Here is an 18,349-nt window from a genome sequence, read left to right as displayed (position 1 = left end):
GTGCAAAATTGCATTCTGCAAACCCACCCATCTGGCACTCCAGGCAGACGAAAGCGAATGATTTCAAAGAGTAGCGTATTTGAACCCAGGTCTGATCCATATGAATTGACCCGTAGCACTTTATAGTCTCACCATTCAAGGCTACCTTTAACTTTATGGCCAAAAAAATTCACCAAAAACAAACCCTTTAGCTTGCCTTTTAGAAAAGGGTATAGGAGAAATATGCAAAAAGAAATGCATTTTTCTGGTAAACTGCACTCCAATGCGTGTGCCTGTTAAAGCACAGCTATAGTGGTCCTGTTTGCAGTTTGCAGCCACAGGAGCACGGGAGAGATGGAGTTCCCCGTCTAGAAACAACCCCTGCACCCAGCCCGTTATATGCTAAGCGTAGATCTGAAATGATTGGATAGGAATAAGCAATAAGGCTAACGTTTCATCCAGCCTTTCAGCGGGCAAGGTGAAGTTCTCACACTATTGCTTATACCTAGTCTGTAATAGGTAATATGAAGCAGTTTGTGACTATACTGACGTAAAAAAAAGAGCTTTAAAAAAATACATTATATTGGTTGACTTATGGACTGCGGATCTACAGGGGTGCCTAGAGAGGGTAGGATCTGTTTGTGGATGGGACTTGTGAGTGGTTATACTACTCTACAGGGAGACATGAACCAGTACCGCAGGACTGACAGTGCAGCCATGCAGATCTATAGTGTTTGCTCCTCTTATTGGCAAACAGAGTAAACAACAGTCTAGGAACAAACCGCCGGTAGCCTACCTCAGCTTGCTACAGCCCCGACCGGTGAACTGTACTGGGAGGTCAGCGTCTTGATTACCAAATGGCTTATTGACTAAAACGTCTCATAAGGGACTCGTACTAATGAGATTCAGAGCGCAGGCTGATTCAGCAATTTAAGTACCAGTTCTCTGCCTTTAAAGGGACAATCCGCAGTTCAAACAATAACAAAAGAGGGCACCCCGCAACTGATTTGGTAAATAGCTGATGGATAGGGCAGGAAAAATGTAACCACTCTCAAATTCATGAGACAGAGCTATGAATGCCAGGACTAAACAACCATGATATCAAAAGGATAGTTTTAACCATAAAATGTTTGTTTACAATTGCTTATTTATTTTAATTTTGTAGCAATCACAGATTGCCCCTTTAATGCATATCTGAAGACAAGAGAAAAAGGCAGAAATAGCTGCTGCTAAGCCAATGTGTGTAGGTACAGCCGCACACGCTTTCCTGTTTTCACTATTTGATTGGCAACATCACCGTGGGTATGCTTTAGAAAAAGTGCAGAACTGTCCAACTCAATTAAAAAGCTGTTGGTGGAGGGGTGATCTGAGTGCTATGTTTTTCCACACCTACTTAGTAGTAAAATCAGTGCTTTGTATCATCAATGCACAGACTCCTGGTAAAGAGTCTATGCTGGGATGAACAGGGATAGTAAATTCAATTCTGAGTTGGGATCTAAGGGAAGACGTTAGGAATGCCACAGTGCCAGTCTCCAGAAGACTCCTGGACAACCTCTTCCATGTCATTCAACTCAGGAGGGACATCCACTTCCGTCTCTGTCCCCTGCTCCAAAGTCATCTCCTGGTTCCGATCGAGACCTGTGTCCAAGAGAAAGACGGAGAGACAGACAGAAAGAGAGAAGGAGAGAGAGAGTAAGAAAGAGAAGAGAATGAAAGAGAGAGGACAGAGTGAGAGGGACAAAGTTACTCATGAACATTGCTGTTAGACTGGAGAGAGAGTGTCAAGGGAGTCTCAGAGTTTAAGAATGAAAAAAAATACAGTATAACACACAATACATTTATCACCTGTGAAGTAAGTTAGAGGAAGGGGTGAGTGACAGGTGAAAGTTTACCAGAGCTCTTTCTCAACTGTCAAAAGACAATCCTCTCCTTTCGATGCATTGATCTGGAAGAATTGACAAGGTGACAATGAGTCAGCCTGAGGAGGACGAGTTGCCTTCAGCCATATTGTTTTCCCCAAACTGCAGATGAGGAGGTGGTGAGGACAGACGTTTTAAGCAGTTGAGACAGAGCCTTTGTGTCCGGGATCCATCAATAGACATGAGAGTTAGTTCAGCAGAGGACATTTCCTTTGTACTAACCATCAAACGTTTAAATGGAGGTATACAGAACCAAATAGGCACAAACGGGAGAGTGCGTCACAGCAAGGGTCCATAATTAAGCCCATTCTATCTATTGAAAGAACTCACTTCATTTTACTGTCTCTCTCTCTCTCAGACGTTCTCAATAAAAGAGCTATTGTGAATCATCCAAACACATGTCTGCAGGTGAACATATCGTCTTGGAATTTTTTGTTGTTGCTAGCCTTCTCCTATAAAGACTGATGCTCGCACTCACCCCCCACATACACAGACAGTGCCTGGATACAGCCCTTAGCCGTGGTATATTGGCCATATACCCCAAACCCCCAAGGTGCCTTATTGCTATTAAAAACTGCTAACCAACTTATTTAGAGCAGTAAAAATACATGTTTTGTCGTACCTGTGGTACACAGACTGATAAACCAAGGCTGTCAGCCAATCAGCATGTCAAATGAAATGCACAATAATCCTGTGAAAAAGAGCCCTGTTCACATATTTACCATGGAATAGGAAGTGCTATATATCACAAAAAGTTAGTGACAGGGTTGCAATATTTCAGATAGATCTAACACCAACAACCAACACAATAAGCCATTGAAAATGCCAAATTCTTTTCAAACGTTTGCCACCGCAATATGCTTCACAGTGGGGATGAGGTACTTTTCTGCATGGCTATCTTTCTGTCTACGCCAAACCCACCTCTGGTGATTGTTTCCAAAAAGCTATATTTTGGTCTCATCTGACCATAGAACCCCGGTCCCATTGAAAGTTCCAGTAACGTTTGGCAAACTCTAGTCGCTTGAGTTTGTTGTTTGACGACAGCAAGGCTTTTTTATGGCAACCCTCCCAAACAACTTGCGGTTATGTAGGTGGCGTCTGATCGTAGTTTTGGAGACTTTCTGACTCCAAGACCCAACTAACGTCTGCAATTCTCCAGCCGTGATCCTTGGAGATTTTTTGGCCACTCGAACCATCCTCCTCACTGTGCGTGGAGTCAAAATAAACACACGTCCATTTTCCAGGCCGATTGTTAACATCTCCAGTTGCTTCAAACTTCTTAATTTTTGCCCTGATAGTGGAAATGGGCATTTTCAACCATTGAGCATCATTCTTACAGCCATTTCCTGATTTGTGCAGCTCAACAACCTTTTGTCGCACATCATTACTATATTCTCGGGTCTTTCCCATAGTGATGGATGACTATGGGAACCTGGCCTGTGTGTCACATCGTATTTATACCCCAGTGAAACAGGAAGTCATGGCTTACCACCTAAGTGGTAGGAATAGATTTTCACAGCCTGTTTTGCTCATATTTACCAAGGGTGCCAATATTAGTGGAGGGCTCTGTACATATGAGATGAGTAAAACAGTATGTGAACATTATTAAAGTGACTAGTGTTCCATTATTAAAGTGGGCAGAGATTCCATGTCTATGTACATAGGGCAGCAGCCTCTAAGGTGCAGGGTTGAGTAACCGGGTGGTAGCAGGCTAGTGGTGGCTATTTAACAGTCTGATGGCCTTGAGATAGAAGCTGTTTTTCAGTCTCTCGGTCCCAGCTTTGATGCACCTGTACGGATGATAGTGGGGTGAACAGGCCGGTGATTGTCAAGCAAATAACTGTAAAGTTAGTATCTCCTGGCTTCTACACATAACCTACAAGCCATTTTAAAAAGTGTAATCAATCCATGTACTATAGCCTACACCTTCACAATAAATACATTATTAATTTTAGACAGGTCGAAAGAAGCATGATATGTAGTCTATTTCAGAAGAAAATAATAGCACACTCTGAGTTAGGTCCTGATGTGGCTATGCCAAATGGCTGTGGGCTACACAAGTTCATTTATTTATAGCATGAAGAATACAATTGAACAAAGCTGAATAAAATATACAGTACCAGTCAAGAGTTTGGACACACCTATCCATTCAAGAGTTTTCTTTAGTTTTTCTATTTTCTACATTGAGAATAATAGTGAGGACATCAAAACTATGAAATAACATATGGAATCCTGTAGTAATCAAAAAAGTGTGGAACAAATCAAAATATATTTGATATTTTTTGCTTCTTCAAAGTAGCCACCGTTTGCCTTGATGACAGCTTTGCACACTCCTGGCATTCTGTCAACCAGCTTCACCCGGAATGCATTTCCAACAGTCTTGAAGGAGTTTCCACATATATCGTGCACGTGTTGGCTACTTTTCCTTCACTCCGCGGTCCAACTCATCCCAAACCATCTCAATTGGGTTGATGTCGGGTGATTGTGGGGGCCAGGTCATCTGAAGGTGTGTGGGGCATTGTCCTGTTGAAAAACCAATTATAGTCCCACTAAGCGCAAACCAGATGGGATGGCGTATCGCTGCAGAATGCGGTATCCATGCTGGTTAAGTGTGACTTGAATTCTAAATAAATCAGTGTCACTAGAAAAGCACCCCCACACCCCCTCCTCCATGCTTCACGGTGGGAACCACACATGCCGAGATCATCAATTCACCTATTCTGCGTCTCACAAAGACACGGCGGTTGGACGCAAAAATCTCAAATTTGGACCCAGCAGACCAAAGGACAGATTTCAACACGTTTAATGTCTATTGCTCGTATTTCTTGGCTTCAAAAGACTCTACAGATGCACCATCGAGAGCATCCAGACCGGTTGCATCACCACCTGGTATGGCAACTGCTCGGCATCCGACCATAAGGCACTACAGAGGGTAGTCTGTACGGCCCATTTAATCACTGGTTGCCAAGCTTCCTGCCATTTAGGACCTATAAACTAGGAGGTGTCAGAGGAAGGTTCCAGTCACCCAAGTCATAGACTGTTCTTTCTGCTATTGCTCGGCAAGCGGAACCGGAGCGCCAAGTCTAGGTCCAAAAGGCACCTTAACAGCTTCTACCCCGAATCCAAAAGACTGCTGAAAAATGTATCAAATGGCAAACCGGACTATTTACATTGACACCCCCCCAACCTTCGTTTTTACACTGCTGCTACTCGCTGTTTATTATCTATGCAGTCACTTACCTACCCCTACCTACATGTACAAATGACCTCGACTAACCAGTACCACCGTACATTGACTCGGTACCGGTACCCTCTGCATATAGCCTCGTTATTGTTATTTGTTACTTTTTATTTAAACAATTATTTTAGTTTATTTGGTAAATATATATTTTTACCTCTATTTCTTGAACTGTATTGTTGATGGAGGTCTTGTAAGTAAGAATTTCACTGTAAGGTCTACACCTGTTTATTCGGCATGTCACCAATAAAATTAGATTTGATCCTTGCTTCAGGTCCTAAGCTACAGGCAGTTAGATTTGTGTATGTCATTTTAGGCGGAAATTGAGATGAAGGGTCCTATCCAGAAGAGGCTAATGGTCACCGTGGGAACAACACCCCCTATACACTTCCTGATGAACTCAGTCACCGTGTCAATGTTATTCTCTGAGGCTACACAGAACATATCTCAGTCCGTAAAATAATTTAGAGAAATGGGTGAGAATTTGGGCTGCGGTCCCCATCAATAATGGACTAGCCTCCTCAGAGAGAGAGCAAAAGTATTGCGCGTGTTTGAGTGTGTATGTCTGTGACTCACCGTAGCCGTGCGACCTCTTCATGTGCAGCTTCATGTTGCTCTTCTGTGTGAAGCTGATGCTGCAGATTTCACACTTGTAGGGCTTCTCCCCTGTGTGTTTGACCGTGTGTACCTGTAGGGCACTCTTTTGGTTGAAGGCCTTGTCACACTGGGAACACTTAAAGGGACGCTCACCTGCACAAACACAGACAGACACCTTCTCAAGACTTTAAATGAGTAGTACAAAGGTTACTTGCTTGCAAATGGCGGTGCAATTCGCCGGATGAATACAAAACACACATTCTAATTCAATCTTGTGCGCGGTGAAGGCAACAAAACGTTGTCTCGCACTAAGATACGTTTGAAATACGGAACAGAAGTACTTCTAAAAAGTGATGGCGCCTACAGTAATTGATGAGTTGCAGTATATTACTGCAAGCATTAGCAGTTTACATCCAATTGAATAAAATTGTTAAAGAAAAATTAAAGGCCTTGTCAGCTTACATTATCTGCTGAAAGATGTGAACCCCTGGCAAAGCGTAAATCAGATTTCCCAATATAACTTGGAGCCTACTGTGCCAATCAGAATAATAGCGTTGCCAGGAGATGCCTCCCATTTAAAAAGGATATGGCCTTTAGAATAATCTTGGAACATAATGACCTGCCATAATTGGTACCATTACAGTGAAAATACACTGACTTATTTGACTGAAATTAAGGAGACCAGTTATGTCTGCAACTAAGTCCATGGCCATTATTTAAGTACCTCTGCCTCAATCTAAACCATGAAAACTGCACTGTGAGAAAACAGCCACACAATTTGTTGAAGACGATGGAGAGTAAAACCAATTTCCAGTTCGAAGAGCCCCCCCCCCGTTAGCTTAAAGATGGGCTAAAAGCAATGGTTGTGATTGTGATGCTTTTCTCTTGCTGATGTAACACTAGCAAGCTAGGCTGTCGTGTGTACGAGCCCCCTTACAGTCTCTCCTGCTGGGGACGATAAGAGGTAAGACAGGACCCCCCCCCCCACCGGTTCAGCTGCCCCAGTGGGCCCTTCAACACACAACATTACAGCAATCTCACCCCGGCCTGCCACTGACACAGCCATTGAGTGGGTGGCCATAAGAGTAGGCAGTAAGTACCAACGAGTCAAAACGTTCAAGTCGCACTTCACCTTAATTACTTACCTCGACAGAACAAAAGGTTCCAATTCAAAAGAAGCAAAAGGCACATCCTACTTTGTCGTGTCGGGTTGTGTTAAAATCACATTAGGAGAGAACATGATTGATGTGCTCTGAAGAAGTGCATTTGGTCATTTTGCCATTGAGGCACATTAAATAATTTTCCTAAGGTCTTTGAAGTGTCCCAAATGCCCGATGGAAGGTCACTCTCGACGAGGACTCGGATGGCAACGTCATTCATATGCTACATTTTCAATTTCGCTCTGTCGAGGCTGGGATGTACAATAGTTCTAAATAGAATACTAGTCAGAGATTTATTCGAGTGAACGTTGTGTGCGCGCGCAGGTGCGTGTGTGGGATTACCTGTGTGTGTGCGGTTGTGTCTCTCTAGTTGGCTGGGCTTGGCGAAGGCTTTATCACAGGAGGAGCATTTGAAGAACTTGGGCCTTTGGGAGCCCAGTGAGGGTCCTCGCTGGTGGACACGCTCGTGCTCCTGTAGGAGAAAGAGGTCAGAGGTCCCAGGGACAGAAAATGTGAAACAGAGCAAATATGTCACAAAGAAAAATTCAATTTGCAAGAGAACTGGCCTGCCAATTGCGCCAGCGTACACTTAAAACCATTGGAAAACCCAATGTCTAATGACAAACCATCCCAAAAAATTCGAATTCTAATGCAGGAAACATCCAGAAACCACCGATTCCATTGATGAACCATCCAGAAACACAAAAGTCTATTGACAAACCATCAATAAAGCTCAAAGTCTAATGAAAAAGACTGAAGAAAACTCCTGTCTAGTCATGAACAAAGAAACAAGGAGGCCAGTCTCGTCATAGGATAGTGTGATGAGTGAAAAGGATAGTATAGTAGCCCTGATTGCTTTTAAGATCAAGGAAAAATTATCAGCAACTGAACGTTTCTAAAAGAACTTCCTCTGCATGTCCCCAGAGTCATAGGAAAGTCTAAGCAAGCAAACCAACTACACAGACAAATGAGTGTGAGCGTGTGAACATGCGCCCAAACTTTTGGTCTGGTGGGCCAAATGTTGTCCAGGGTGAAGTTTGGCCTGCGGGCCTCACTTTCAGCAGCCTTGGTATTTACCTTTAAATAAAAGCTACTCAACTCCTTAACATTATTGCTAAAAGTACTGGCCTCTCCCGCTTAACTATTGCTGAAACTCCATCGCTAAATTACATCATGAAGTTAATGAACCCAGCAACAGTTAAGTGGAGAAAAAAACAAAACATGAATTAATCATTCTCTAATCTCGTACACCCAGAACTAAAATCTGTTGCATAATTGCATCAAATGCTTAATAAGCTTAATGTACTAACAAAGCATCCACCCCTCTAAACAGAAACTCAAGCCAGTTTCAGGGAAGTCTATGGGCCAAATGTCCCCTCTGGGGTTACATGGGGCTGCTGATTAGCATGGGACAGGCTTTGATACCGTTCTAGCTGCGCTCCACCTACCCAAAGAAGCATTTAATTCCATAAACGAGATGAGGAAAGCATTTGGGAGCAGGATGAGCAAGGAATGAGGGGGGTGTCATTGAGCCAGAGAAAATGTATAAGTATCTTAACACACTCGAACGCTCTCTGAATGACGCACAATCAAACACATGTAACACACATTGTTCATACACATGGACACAGACACACCATCAGGGGATCACACGTGTCATATTAGGTAAAGACGGACACACACTCAGTACACACACACACAGCCCACACACACACACAGCCCACAGCCAAGGACAGAGGAGGACATTGAGGAGTTGCAGAACAGCATGGCTCTCAGACTGGACGAGAGCAGCTTGTAGGGGGCTGACCTCTGCATATTGACCTACAAATTAGGTCAAGCTCCTGCCTCTCCTCAATGCTTCCCACTGTTTACGTGCTGGAGTGGAGCTATTAAATGGAGAGCCTCTCTTCCTTGGGCAGCCGTATCGTCATGAGTAGATTACGACAGCATTGTCAGAGGAGACAAAGTGTGTACTCAGCTGTTAACTTTTACCTCTCGCTCCTCCCGGGGCTTATTACCCTGTCAGGAGGCAGGAGGCGTTTGGGACACAGAGGGAAGAATGACAGTTGGTGTATCGTTCTTACGAGACCACGTCAGAAACTGAAGCAGCAGAAGAGAAGGCTTCAGTCATTGTGCTCAGGTCCTCTAAGGCGATTGTGTTTAAACTCCCCTGAACGCTGAGAAACTCTCAGCTGTTTGAGTCCTGTAACCCACTCCTAACCCCGTCCTCCGCCCAGAATACACGCAAGAGTACCCAGAGCTGGCCCCATAGGAAACAATTATCCAGAATTTAACTCTGTTCTGAGGGCAAGGCAGGACAACTACTATCAGGGAATGGAAGGAGTGCTGTAGTGTGTGTCTGTCCAGACCTACGGTGCTTTATTTTGCCACACACTCCGCAAACTTGACAGTGTTCCATGCTATATAGTCCAGTCTCCAGTGTGTTTGTTGTTGACTGTGTGTCTGTCCCTGCTCACCTTTAAATGAGTAGCTCTTTTGAAGGCCTTGCCACACACTCTGCAGACGTGGCACCGGTCCTTGCCGTGGGCCTGCCTGCAGTGGCGTCGCAGCGTGTTGGCACTCTGACACACCTGATCGCAGTAGAAACACTGGTTCTGCTTCTGGTTATGCCCCTGGTCCTCCTTCCCCACCGCCTGGCCCTCCTCTGATAGCTGGTTTCAACACAACACACACATCACACACACATTATCATACCCACCACCCTGTCCTTCTTAGACATCTGTTAACAACACAACACACGTACAGGTACATGCACACACACACGCACAGTGGCTGACTGACCCTGTATACATTGTCAGGTTGTCCCTCAGTGGCCTGGGGGTGATGACTGATCAGTATGACCTGCTGGGTGGAGCCGGCCTGTTGTCCTGAGAGATCCTGGTCACTGAGCACAGTTTGGTACTGCTGACTCTATGGAGAGAAGATACTCACTGTTACTGTGTGTGTGTGCATGTAACACGTTCAACTATACTTGTGAGTACCAGAAGTCCTCGCAAGAATAGTAAACCAACCAAAGTTCAGAGAAATGGTCCTCACTTGTAAAAAGTATATTTTAGGCTTAGGTTTAGATTTAGGGTTAAGGTTAGTGTTTAGGGAAAATGTGATTTTGAATGGGAATATATTGTTTTTCAGAGTGGTTACCTGTGTATGTGTGTGTGTGTGTGTGTGCGCATATTGTGTGTGTGTTTCAGAGTGGTTACCTGTGCGTTGAAGTTGAGCGTGAATTGAGGTTGAGCGTCCAGCATACCCTGTGTGTCTGCCAGTGTGAGAGTCACGCTGCCGTCGCTGGCCATGCTCGATGATGACATCACCAGGCTCTGGGAGCCAGCCGTCTGCGATAGGGAGGTGGTAGGCGGCAGGCTGGTGACTGACAGGAGAGACAGGAAGTAGGTGAGAATTTATCTTGACAGAAATACTTGCGAGATTTTAAAAAGCCATTTTAGTGCCATGCCATTGAAAATGAATTGGCTATGCATTTTCAAAAATGGGTAGAATGATGCACTGTGGCATATGATAATCACAAGGAGAGCAAGCCAGCGGAAATTGACTGGGAGTGGATTGGGCAGATACCTGAAAACGCCACATGAACAGCAAATACGTGAAAAAAAAAGTTATCAGATAATTTACTTGTTCTCTGCGGCATCATTTAAAATTGTGATGTGACAGTGTCAAGGGAAATTAGGCCTAGCAGCTTGCCCACACTCACCACTACAAGGAATCTTGGCAACTATGTTCCACAGCGTAAAAATGTGAAAGGCCAAGAACCCCTTAGGCCTAAACCTCAACTAAATCTTGTAATGAATGACTTGGAAATTGAGCAAGTTGAGGTGACTAAACTGCTTGGAGTAACTCTGGATTGTAAAACTGCCGTGGTCAAAACATGTTGATACAAAAGTAGCTAAGATGTCTGTCCATAATCTTAACAACACTATCGACAAGGCAGGTCCTACAGGCCATGGTTTTGTCGCACCTGGACTACTGTTCAGTCGTGTGGTCAAGTGCCACAAAGAGGGACGTTGGAAAATTACAATTGTCTCTGAACAGGGCAGCATGGCTGGCCCTTAAATGTACATGGAGAGCCAACAATGATATGCATTTCAATCTCTCATGGCTCAAAGTAGAGTATTTTTGTAAGAAATGTTGACATGCTGATTGCGCCGAGGTGTCTGTTTAAACTACTGGCACACAGCTCGGACACCCGTGCATACCCCACAAGACATGCCACCAGAGGTCTCTCTTCACAATCCTCAGGTCCAGAACAGACTATGGGAGGCACACAGTCCTACATTGAGCCATGGCTACATGGAACTCTATTCCACATCAGGTAACTGACGCAAGCAGTAGAATCAGATTTTTTTTTTTACGATAAAAATACACCCTATGGGATAGCGGGGACTGTGAAGAGGTACAAACACACATGTACAGACACGCATACCAAAACGACCAAACTCCTCTCAACGCCTATTCATTGTTTGTAACAGAATGTTGTCCACTTGAGTTGAGATCGATGACAATGGCGCCGAGAAGTTGACAAAACTCCACAAGTGATGAGCGTTGTGAGGTACTGCAATCAGAGTGTTAATTGACCCATCTCTCCATCTCTCCCGCTGAACGAATCACTCAACACACTTCACGTCACAGGCCTTTCACTGTGCGCTCCAAGCGGGCTGCACAATGGGTGAGTAGATGCAAACATACACACACAGCAGTCAGTGCTGCAGCCAGCCCCTTACCAGTCATGCCAGTGTTGCTCTGAGGTAGAAGGTGGTCATTGCCAATGGTGAGGGTGGCACCTGTGGTTTGGTGGGATGCCAGCCTGATCCCGCCAATCATCTCTCCGCCACCATGGGTGCCGTGCTGCTGGAGGAGGTCTTGACCTTCAGGATGAGAGAAAATACATTTGATCTCCAGCCCACAGTGACGTGAATAAATGATCTTCCCCCGCCCCTTTTTGCTCTTTCTACGTCTGCAGTCTTCATCACTCCGTTTTTGGCTTTGTTTACATTCATGCAAACTTTGGTCACAAACTTAGCATCTGCACTGTTCGTCCTGTAAATGTGTTTTTGCACATTTCTCTGTGGAAATTGTTAAAAGTCGCACTTGTGCATAGAGTTGTATGTTTAACTTTGAAATCATTGGCATTTTGTCTGGCATAAAACCGTTTTTAGTCTCAGCATCACTCCGTTAAATTGCTACCGTGAAATTGCCTCTCTGTGATGAAGCACTTTAAATGACATTTTATGACTTAAATTTAATTCCCGGGCAGAGTGGAGGGGAACTGATTCTGAGCTGGATATAGGTATACTGGATTAAGTTTTGGCTATTGTAGGAGGATGTTCGAGTGTGTATGCATCAGAGTGAATCAAACTTGTGCCTGTGTGTGTGTGACTGTGTCCAGTATGTCAATTGACACACAAACACCTAACTTACATTTCTGTGGAATGTGAGTGCCACAATGACATATTTAGGGCAAAACAATATTTAGTCAGCCACCAATTGTGCAAGTTCTCCCACTTAAAAAGATGAGAGTGGCCTGTAATTTTCATCGTAGGTACACTTCAACTATGACAGACAAACTTAGAAAAAAAAATCCAAAATATCACATTGTAGGATTTTTAATGAATTTATTTGTAAATTATGGTGGAAAATAAGTATTTGGTCACCTACAAACAAGCAAGATTTCTGGCTTTCACAGACCTGTAACTTCTTCTTTAAGAGGTTCCTCTGTCCTCTACTCGTTACCTGTATTAACGGCACCTGTTTGAACTTGTTATCAGTATAAAATACACCTGTCCACAACCTCAAACAGTCACACTCCAAACTCCACTATGGCCAAGACCAAAGAGCTGTCAAAGGACACTAGAAACAAAATTGTAGACCTGCACCAGGCTAAGAAGACTGAATCTGCAATAGGTAAGCAGCTTGGTTTGAAAGAAATCAACGGTGGGAGCAAATTATTAGGAAATGGAAGAGATACAACACCACTGATAATCTCCCTCGATCTGGGGATCCACGCAAGATCTCACCCCGTGGGGTCAAAATGATCACAAGAACGGTGAGCAAAAATCCCAGAACCACACGGGGGGACCTAGTGAATGACCTGCAGAGAGCTGGGACTAAAGTAACAAAGCCTACCATCAGTAACACACTACGCCGCCAGGGACTCAAATCCTGTAGTGCCAGGCGTGTCCCCCTGCTTAAGCCAGTACATGTCCAGGCCCATCTGAAGTTTGCTAGAGAGCATTTGGATGATCCAGAAGAAAATTGCGAGAATGTCATATGGTCAGATGAAACCAAAATATAACTTTTTGGGAAAAACTCAACTCGTCGTGTTTGGAGGACAAAGAATGCTGAGTTGCATCCAAAGAACACCATACCTACTGTGAAGCATGGGGGTGGAAACATCATGCTTTGGGGCTGTTTCTCTGCAAAAGGGACCAGGACGACTGATCCGTGTAAAGGAACGAATGAATGGGGCCATGTATTGTGAGATTTTGAGTGAAAACCTCCTTCCATCAGCAAGGGCATTGAAGATGAAACGTGGCTGGGTCTTTCAGCATGACAATGATCCCAAACACACCGCCCGGGCAACGAAGGCGTGGCTTCGTAAGAAGCATTTCAAGGTCCTGGTGTGGCCTAACCAGTCTCCAGATCTCAACCCCATAGAAAATCTTTGGAGGGAGTTGAAAGTCCGTGTTGCCCAGCAACAGCCCCAAAACATCACTGCTCTAGAGGAGATCTGCATGGAGGAATGGGCCAAAATACCAGCAACAGTGTGTGAAAACCTTGTGAAGACTGACAGAAAATGTTTGACCTCTGTCATTGCCAACAAAGAGTATTAAGATAAACTTTTGTTATTGACCAAATACTTATTTTCCACCATAATTTGCAAATAAATTCATTACAAATCCTACAATGTGATTTTCTGGATTTTTTCTCTCATTTTGCCTGTCATAGTTGAAGTGTACCTATGATTAAAATTACAGGCCTCTCTCATATTTTTAAGTGGGAGAACTTGCACAAGTGGTGGCTGACTAAATACTTTTTTTGCCCCACTTTATCTCACGATTAAGTATCCTTGAAGCGCTGTTGACGCATCTGTACAGTATACCAATTATAGTCTCATGAAAAGATGTGTTACTGACCTTTTTATCCGTACAATCTCTTTGTGAACTTGGTTTGTTGAATTAAAGTGAAGGGAAAAATAGATGATTGTGCTTGTTTAGCTGTCACGTGTGTGTGGGCATGAGCGAGTGAGTGCCTATGGTGAGTGTCTGCATGTTTGTCTGCATGTTTGTCTGTAGCTGCGTGTGTGTGTGTGTTTTCCCAAAGTGCGCACTGTGTACAATATGCAATTTTTTGGGAAACCCGACCAAATTCACATAAAAATGTGTGTTATAGATATGCAATTCTCATTGAAAGCAAGCCTAAGAAGCGGTAGATCTGTTCTATGTGCACCTCTTCTATGATTCCCTTTCTTAAGTTTAGTTTTTGAGTCTTACACTTTTGATTTTGCACACTAGCTTCAAACAGCTGGGGGGAAAAATGTGGTTTTGGAAAATATATTTCTCAGCGTTTTAGATGATACAATGATTTGCTACACTATACTTGCTTGTTTTGTCGCATAAACTGAAATTAAGTCAACCAGGAAATGGCAGAGCAATTCATGCATAGTGCATCTTTAAAAGCATATTGGATTGGGGCAAGCATTAGCTGGAGAGTTTCCTTCTTTGTTAAATCCATGATGGAGAGCGTGCAAGTGTACACTGTGGGAGAAGTATGGAGAATAGGGACAGATAATTTGTGTGTCTACCTGATATGGTGAGTGTGATCTCCTGAGGGTGGTTGCCTGCAGCAGTGTTGCCCCCAGCAGCAGCGTTGGCCTGGGCCTGGACATGAGCTAGAGCCTGGGTGAGGCTGGAGTTGTTGATGGTCAGGGTGATCTCCTGAGCACCATGAGCCCCACTGGACACCAGGCCTGGAGCATTCATCACATGGCTCAGGTCCTGATGAGAACCTAAAGGGGGAATGAGAGAAAACAGGGAGATACAGAAGCCATCATTAACTAATTGACTCTCTTCACTTCTATCTTTCCTCAATTCCTTCCTCTCTTTTTTTCTCTCCTATCTTCTCCCCCTTTCATCCCTCTTCTCCTTATCCCCATTTTACTCCCTCCCTCCATCTATTCTCTCCTCTCCTCTCCCGCCGTCTCCCATAGCTTAGGCTGACACCCTATGCTATCAAAGTAGGTCCAGCTGGTGTGAAAGCATGGCTGTGGAACAAACTCATTGTGACAGTTTCCTCAAGGTGGGGCCACACATCACATACCACTCATATCAACAAAATAAAGCTGTGGGGCCCAATAGAGAGGAGAGGATATGAGTAGAAGAGTCATCGTCAGCTGCACACATTAGTTAAGAAACACTTTAGTGAAACATCTACCCATTTTAAGTTTGGCTGCAAGGAAGCAAAAAGGATTCGGCATCGTCGAGGAAAATCCAGAATTTCATTAATTATTGATAATGACCACGTTTACATGCACACCAATATCCTGTTATTATTCACAATACTCAAGTATTCTGTTTTTGAGTTGATGCATATAAACATCATATCCTGTTTACAATAACCCGGTTATGAGAAACCGGAAAAAGATGCCTGGGATATGCAGATAGAAGACGGGATACTGTGGCATGTAAAAATCTTATCCCCCTTAAGTTTCTTTTTGCGGTCTGCGGAGGCTGAGTTTAGCTTTTCATGGGTGTTGCGTGATGTTTTCATCTGATTGTCAAACAGATCACTTCAAAAAGTAGGCTCCCTGCGCAGTTCCATCCACCATAATATATATATATATATATATAAGATTTTTTTTTATTCTGCTTATAATTTCCGACATTTGGTAGTCCATTTGTCAACTAAAGTTTGATACATGCAGCTTCTCTTCTGTCATAACTTGGTGCCCCAGAAGACGAAATAAAGTAGTGCTCACCAGAATAATGTCTTACATCGAATGCAGTAGTAATCTAGTAAACACCTGTAAAGTTGTCGGTTTCTTTTAGGGACCAGGCAGAAAACGCAACAACTCCAAAACAGTCCTATGCAAAATGTCAAAATGTTATCAGTTTGACCAGTTTTAAGGAAATTAAAAGCTGAGAAAATGACAAAACACATTTATTAAAAGACTTCTGTTTGTCCTGCTTGCATAACAGTGTCAAATATAACACATTACACGCACAGTCACGTTTTCTCAAGAGATGCTGAAAGAAAGAATTCAAATTTCTCCACTCCTGTTCGAGACAAAATGTGTTGTATAATTTCATTGCCAGAAACGCAACATTCTGCAGCATTTAAAATGATATTATGCTACATGTGAAAGGTTAGAAGCCAAAGTCAGTGTCCATATTTCAGTTACTATTCGATTTAACCCATATGACCTTAAATGAGGAACATTCTGTTTATTCATGGTTACAGGGATAAGACTTTAAGCGGGATATGAACTACTATCTGGAACACAGTGCGCATGTAAACGTGGTCACTGTTAGTGTAGGAATGCATATGAGAGGTATGGGGGAGAAGACAGGAGCACCATGCACCTGTGCTGTCAAATAAAATGTATGCATCTGTGTTGAGGGAACAGGCAAATTGAGGAGAAGAAAATGTGTACATCGAAAAGGCACTACAGTTTCTGCTTTGAACAGAAAATGCTCCATCTTGAAAAACGTGAATGCTGACATGCACAATGCTTTGGGATTGTAATGGACTAATACACATAACCAACTGACATTTACTCTTGAGGTGCTGACTTGTTGCACCCTCGACAACTACTGTGATTATTATTATTTGACCCTGCTGGTCATTTATGATCATTTAAACATCTTGGCCATGTTCTGTTATAATCTCCACCCGGCACAGCCAGAAGAGGACTGGCCACCCCTCATAGCCTGGTTCCTCTTTAGGGCTCTTCCTAGGTTTTGGCCTTTCTAGAGAGTTTTTTCTAGCCACCGTACTTCTACACCTGCATTGCTTGCTGTTTGGGGTTTTAGGCTGGGTTTCTGTACAGCCCTTTGATATATCAGCTGATGTAAGAAGGGCTATATAAATACATTTGATTTGAATTTGATTTTATAACACAAGTGAACTTCCCGAGGGAACTACCCCTTCAATTCTCCTGAGTGATCATGTTAGTATAGGAACAGAAAACGCGAAATTCCGGGGTGAAGACGGGACCACCATGCACCTGTGATGTCATGCTCGCCAAGGCTGCCCATGGTGACGTGGCCGGGGCCGATAGCGGGGGGGTGCAGAGCCAGGCTGGTGAGCGGGTGCAGGACCACATTGGAGCCGGACACCGAGGGGTCTCCCGTGGCCATGAGGTGGGCACCAGGGTGGCTGGTCAGGCTTCCGTCTCCTGTCAGGGCGTGGGAGAGGAGACCTCCCTGCTGGAGGATGGCTGGGTCAATCTGGAGGGGATGGGAGAATACCAATGAGTCAACACAAGAGAGGGGTGGGAAGGAGAGAGAGAGCAAGAGCTGAAACAGAGAGAGAGAGGGAGAGAGAGAGATGAGAGAAAGTGAGAGAGAGCGAGAAAGAGAGATGAAAGAAAGAGAGAGAGAGATGAAAAAGAGAGAGAGGGAGAGTGAGATGAGAGAAAAAGAGAGAAAGAGAAAGAGAAAGAGAGAGATGAAAGAGAGAGAGAGAGAGATGAAAGAGAGAGAGAGAGAGAGAAAGAGAGAGATGAAAGAGAGATGAGAGAGAGAAAGAAAGAGAGATGGAGAGATGAAAGAAATAGAGAGAGAGAAAGAAAGAAAGAAAGAAAGAGAGAGAAAGAGAGAGAGATGAAACACAGAGAGAGAGTGAGGAAAAAGAGATGAAAGAGGGAGATGAAAGAAAAAGAGAGATGAAAGAGGGAGATGAAAGAGGGAGATGAAAGAGGGAGATGAAAGAGAGAGAGAAAGAGAGTGAGATGAGAGAAAAAGAGATGAAAGAGGGAGATGAAGAGAGTGAGAGATGAGAGAGAGAGAGATGAAACAGAGGGAGAGAGAGAGAAAGGAGAGATGAAAGAGGGAGGTGAGAGAGAGCGATGAGAGAGAGAGATGAGAGAGAGAGAGAAAGAGAGAGTGAGAGAGAGATGAAACAGAGAGAGAGTGAGATGAGAGGAAGAGAGAGTGAGATGAGAGGAAGAGAGATGAAAGAGGGAGATGAAAGAGAGAGAGAGAAAGAGAGAGAAAGAGAGAGAAAGAGAGAGATGAAAGAGGGAGATGAGAAAGAGAGAGAGTGAGAGAGAAAGAGAGAGAGAGTGAGATGAGAGAAAAAGAGAGATGAAAGAGGGAGATGAGAAAGAGAGAGAGTGAGAGATGAAAGAGAGAGATGAAAGAGGGAGGTGAAAGAGAGAGGGAGGTGAAAGAGAAAGAGATGAGAGAGAGTGAGCGAGAGAGAGA

At 43.9% G+C, this 18,349-nt stretch overlaps 1 protein-coding gene across 1 annotated transcript in view; it reads right to left on the bottom strand.

Annotated features, from left to right (window-relative positions):
- Positions 1 to 294: 294 nt before the first annotated feature.
- The window catches only part of LOC135522456 (zinc finger protein 236-like), a 122,768-nt gene continuing 104,713 nt past the window's right edge, over positions 295 to 18,349 (bottom strand). The window contains exons 24-32 of the mRNA XM_064948730.1: positions 17,149 to 17,371; positions 14,728 to 14,931; positions 11,648 to 11,791; positions 10,115 to 10,281; positions 9,696 to 9,824; positions 9,371 to 9,565; positions 7,236 to 7,365; positions 5,713 to 5,886; positions 295 to 1,617 (exon numbers count right to left, since the gene is read on the bottom strand). Coding sequence (XP_064804802.1) covers positions 1,475 to 1,617; positions 5,713 to 5,886; positions 7,236 to 7,365; positions 9,371 to 9,565; positions 9,696 to 9,824; positions 10,115 to 10,281; positions 11,648 to 11,791; positions 14,728 to 14,931; positions 17,149 to 17,371 — 1,509 coding nt within the window. The 3' untranslated portion in view covers positions 295 to 1,474. The remainder of the gene's footprint in view (positions 1,618 to 5,712; positions 5,887 to 7,235; positions 7,366 to 9,370; positions 9,566 to 9,695; positions 9,825 to 10,114; positions 10,282 to 11,647; positions 11,792 to 14,727; positions 14,932 to 17,148; positions 17,372 to 18,349) is intronic.

This window comes from Oncorhynchus masou, chromosome 30 (assembly GCF_036934945.1).
Source record: "Oncorhynchus masou masou isolate Uvic2021 chromosome 30, UVic_Omas_1.1, whole genome shotgun sequence".
Classification (NCBI taxonomy): domain Eukaryota; kingdom Metazoa; phylum Chordata; class Actinopteri; order Salmoniformes; family Salmonidae; genus Oncorhynchus; species Oncorhynchus masou.
This window is presented reverse-complemented; position numbering and strand designations above follow the sequence as displayed.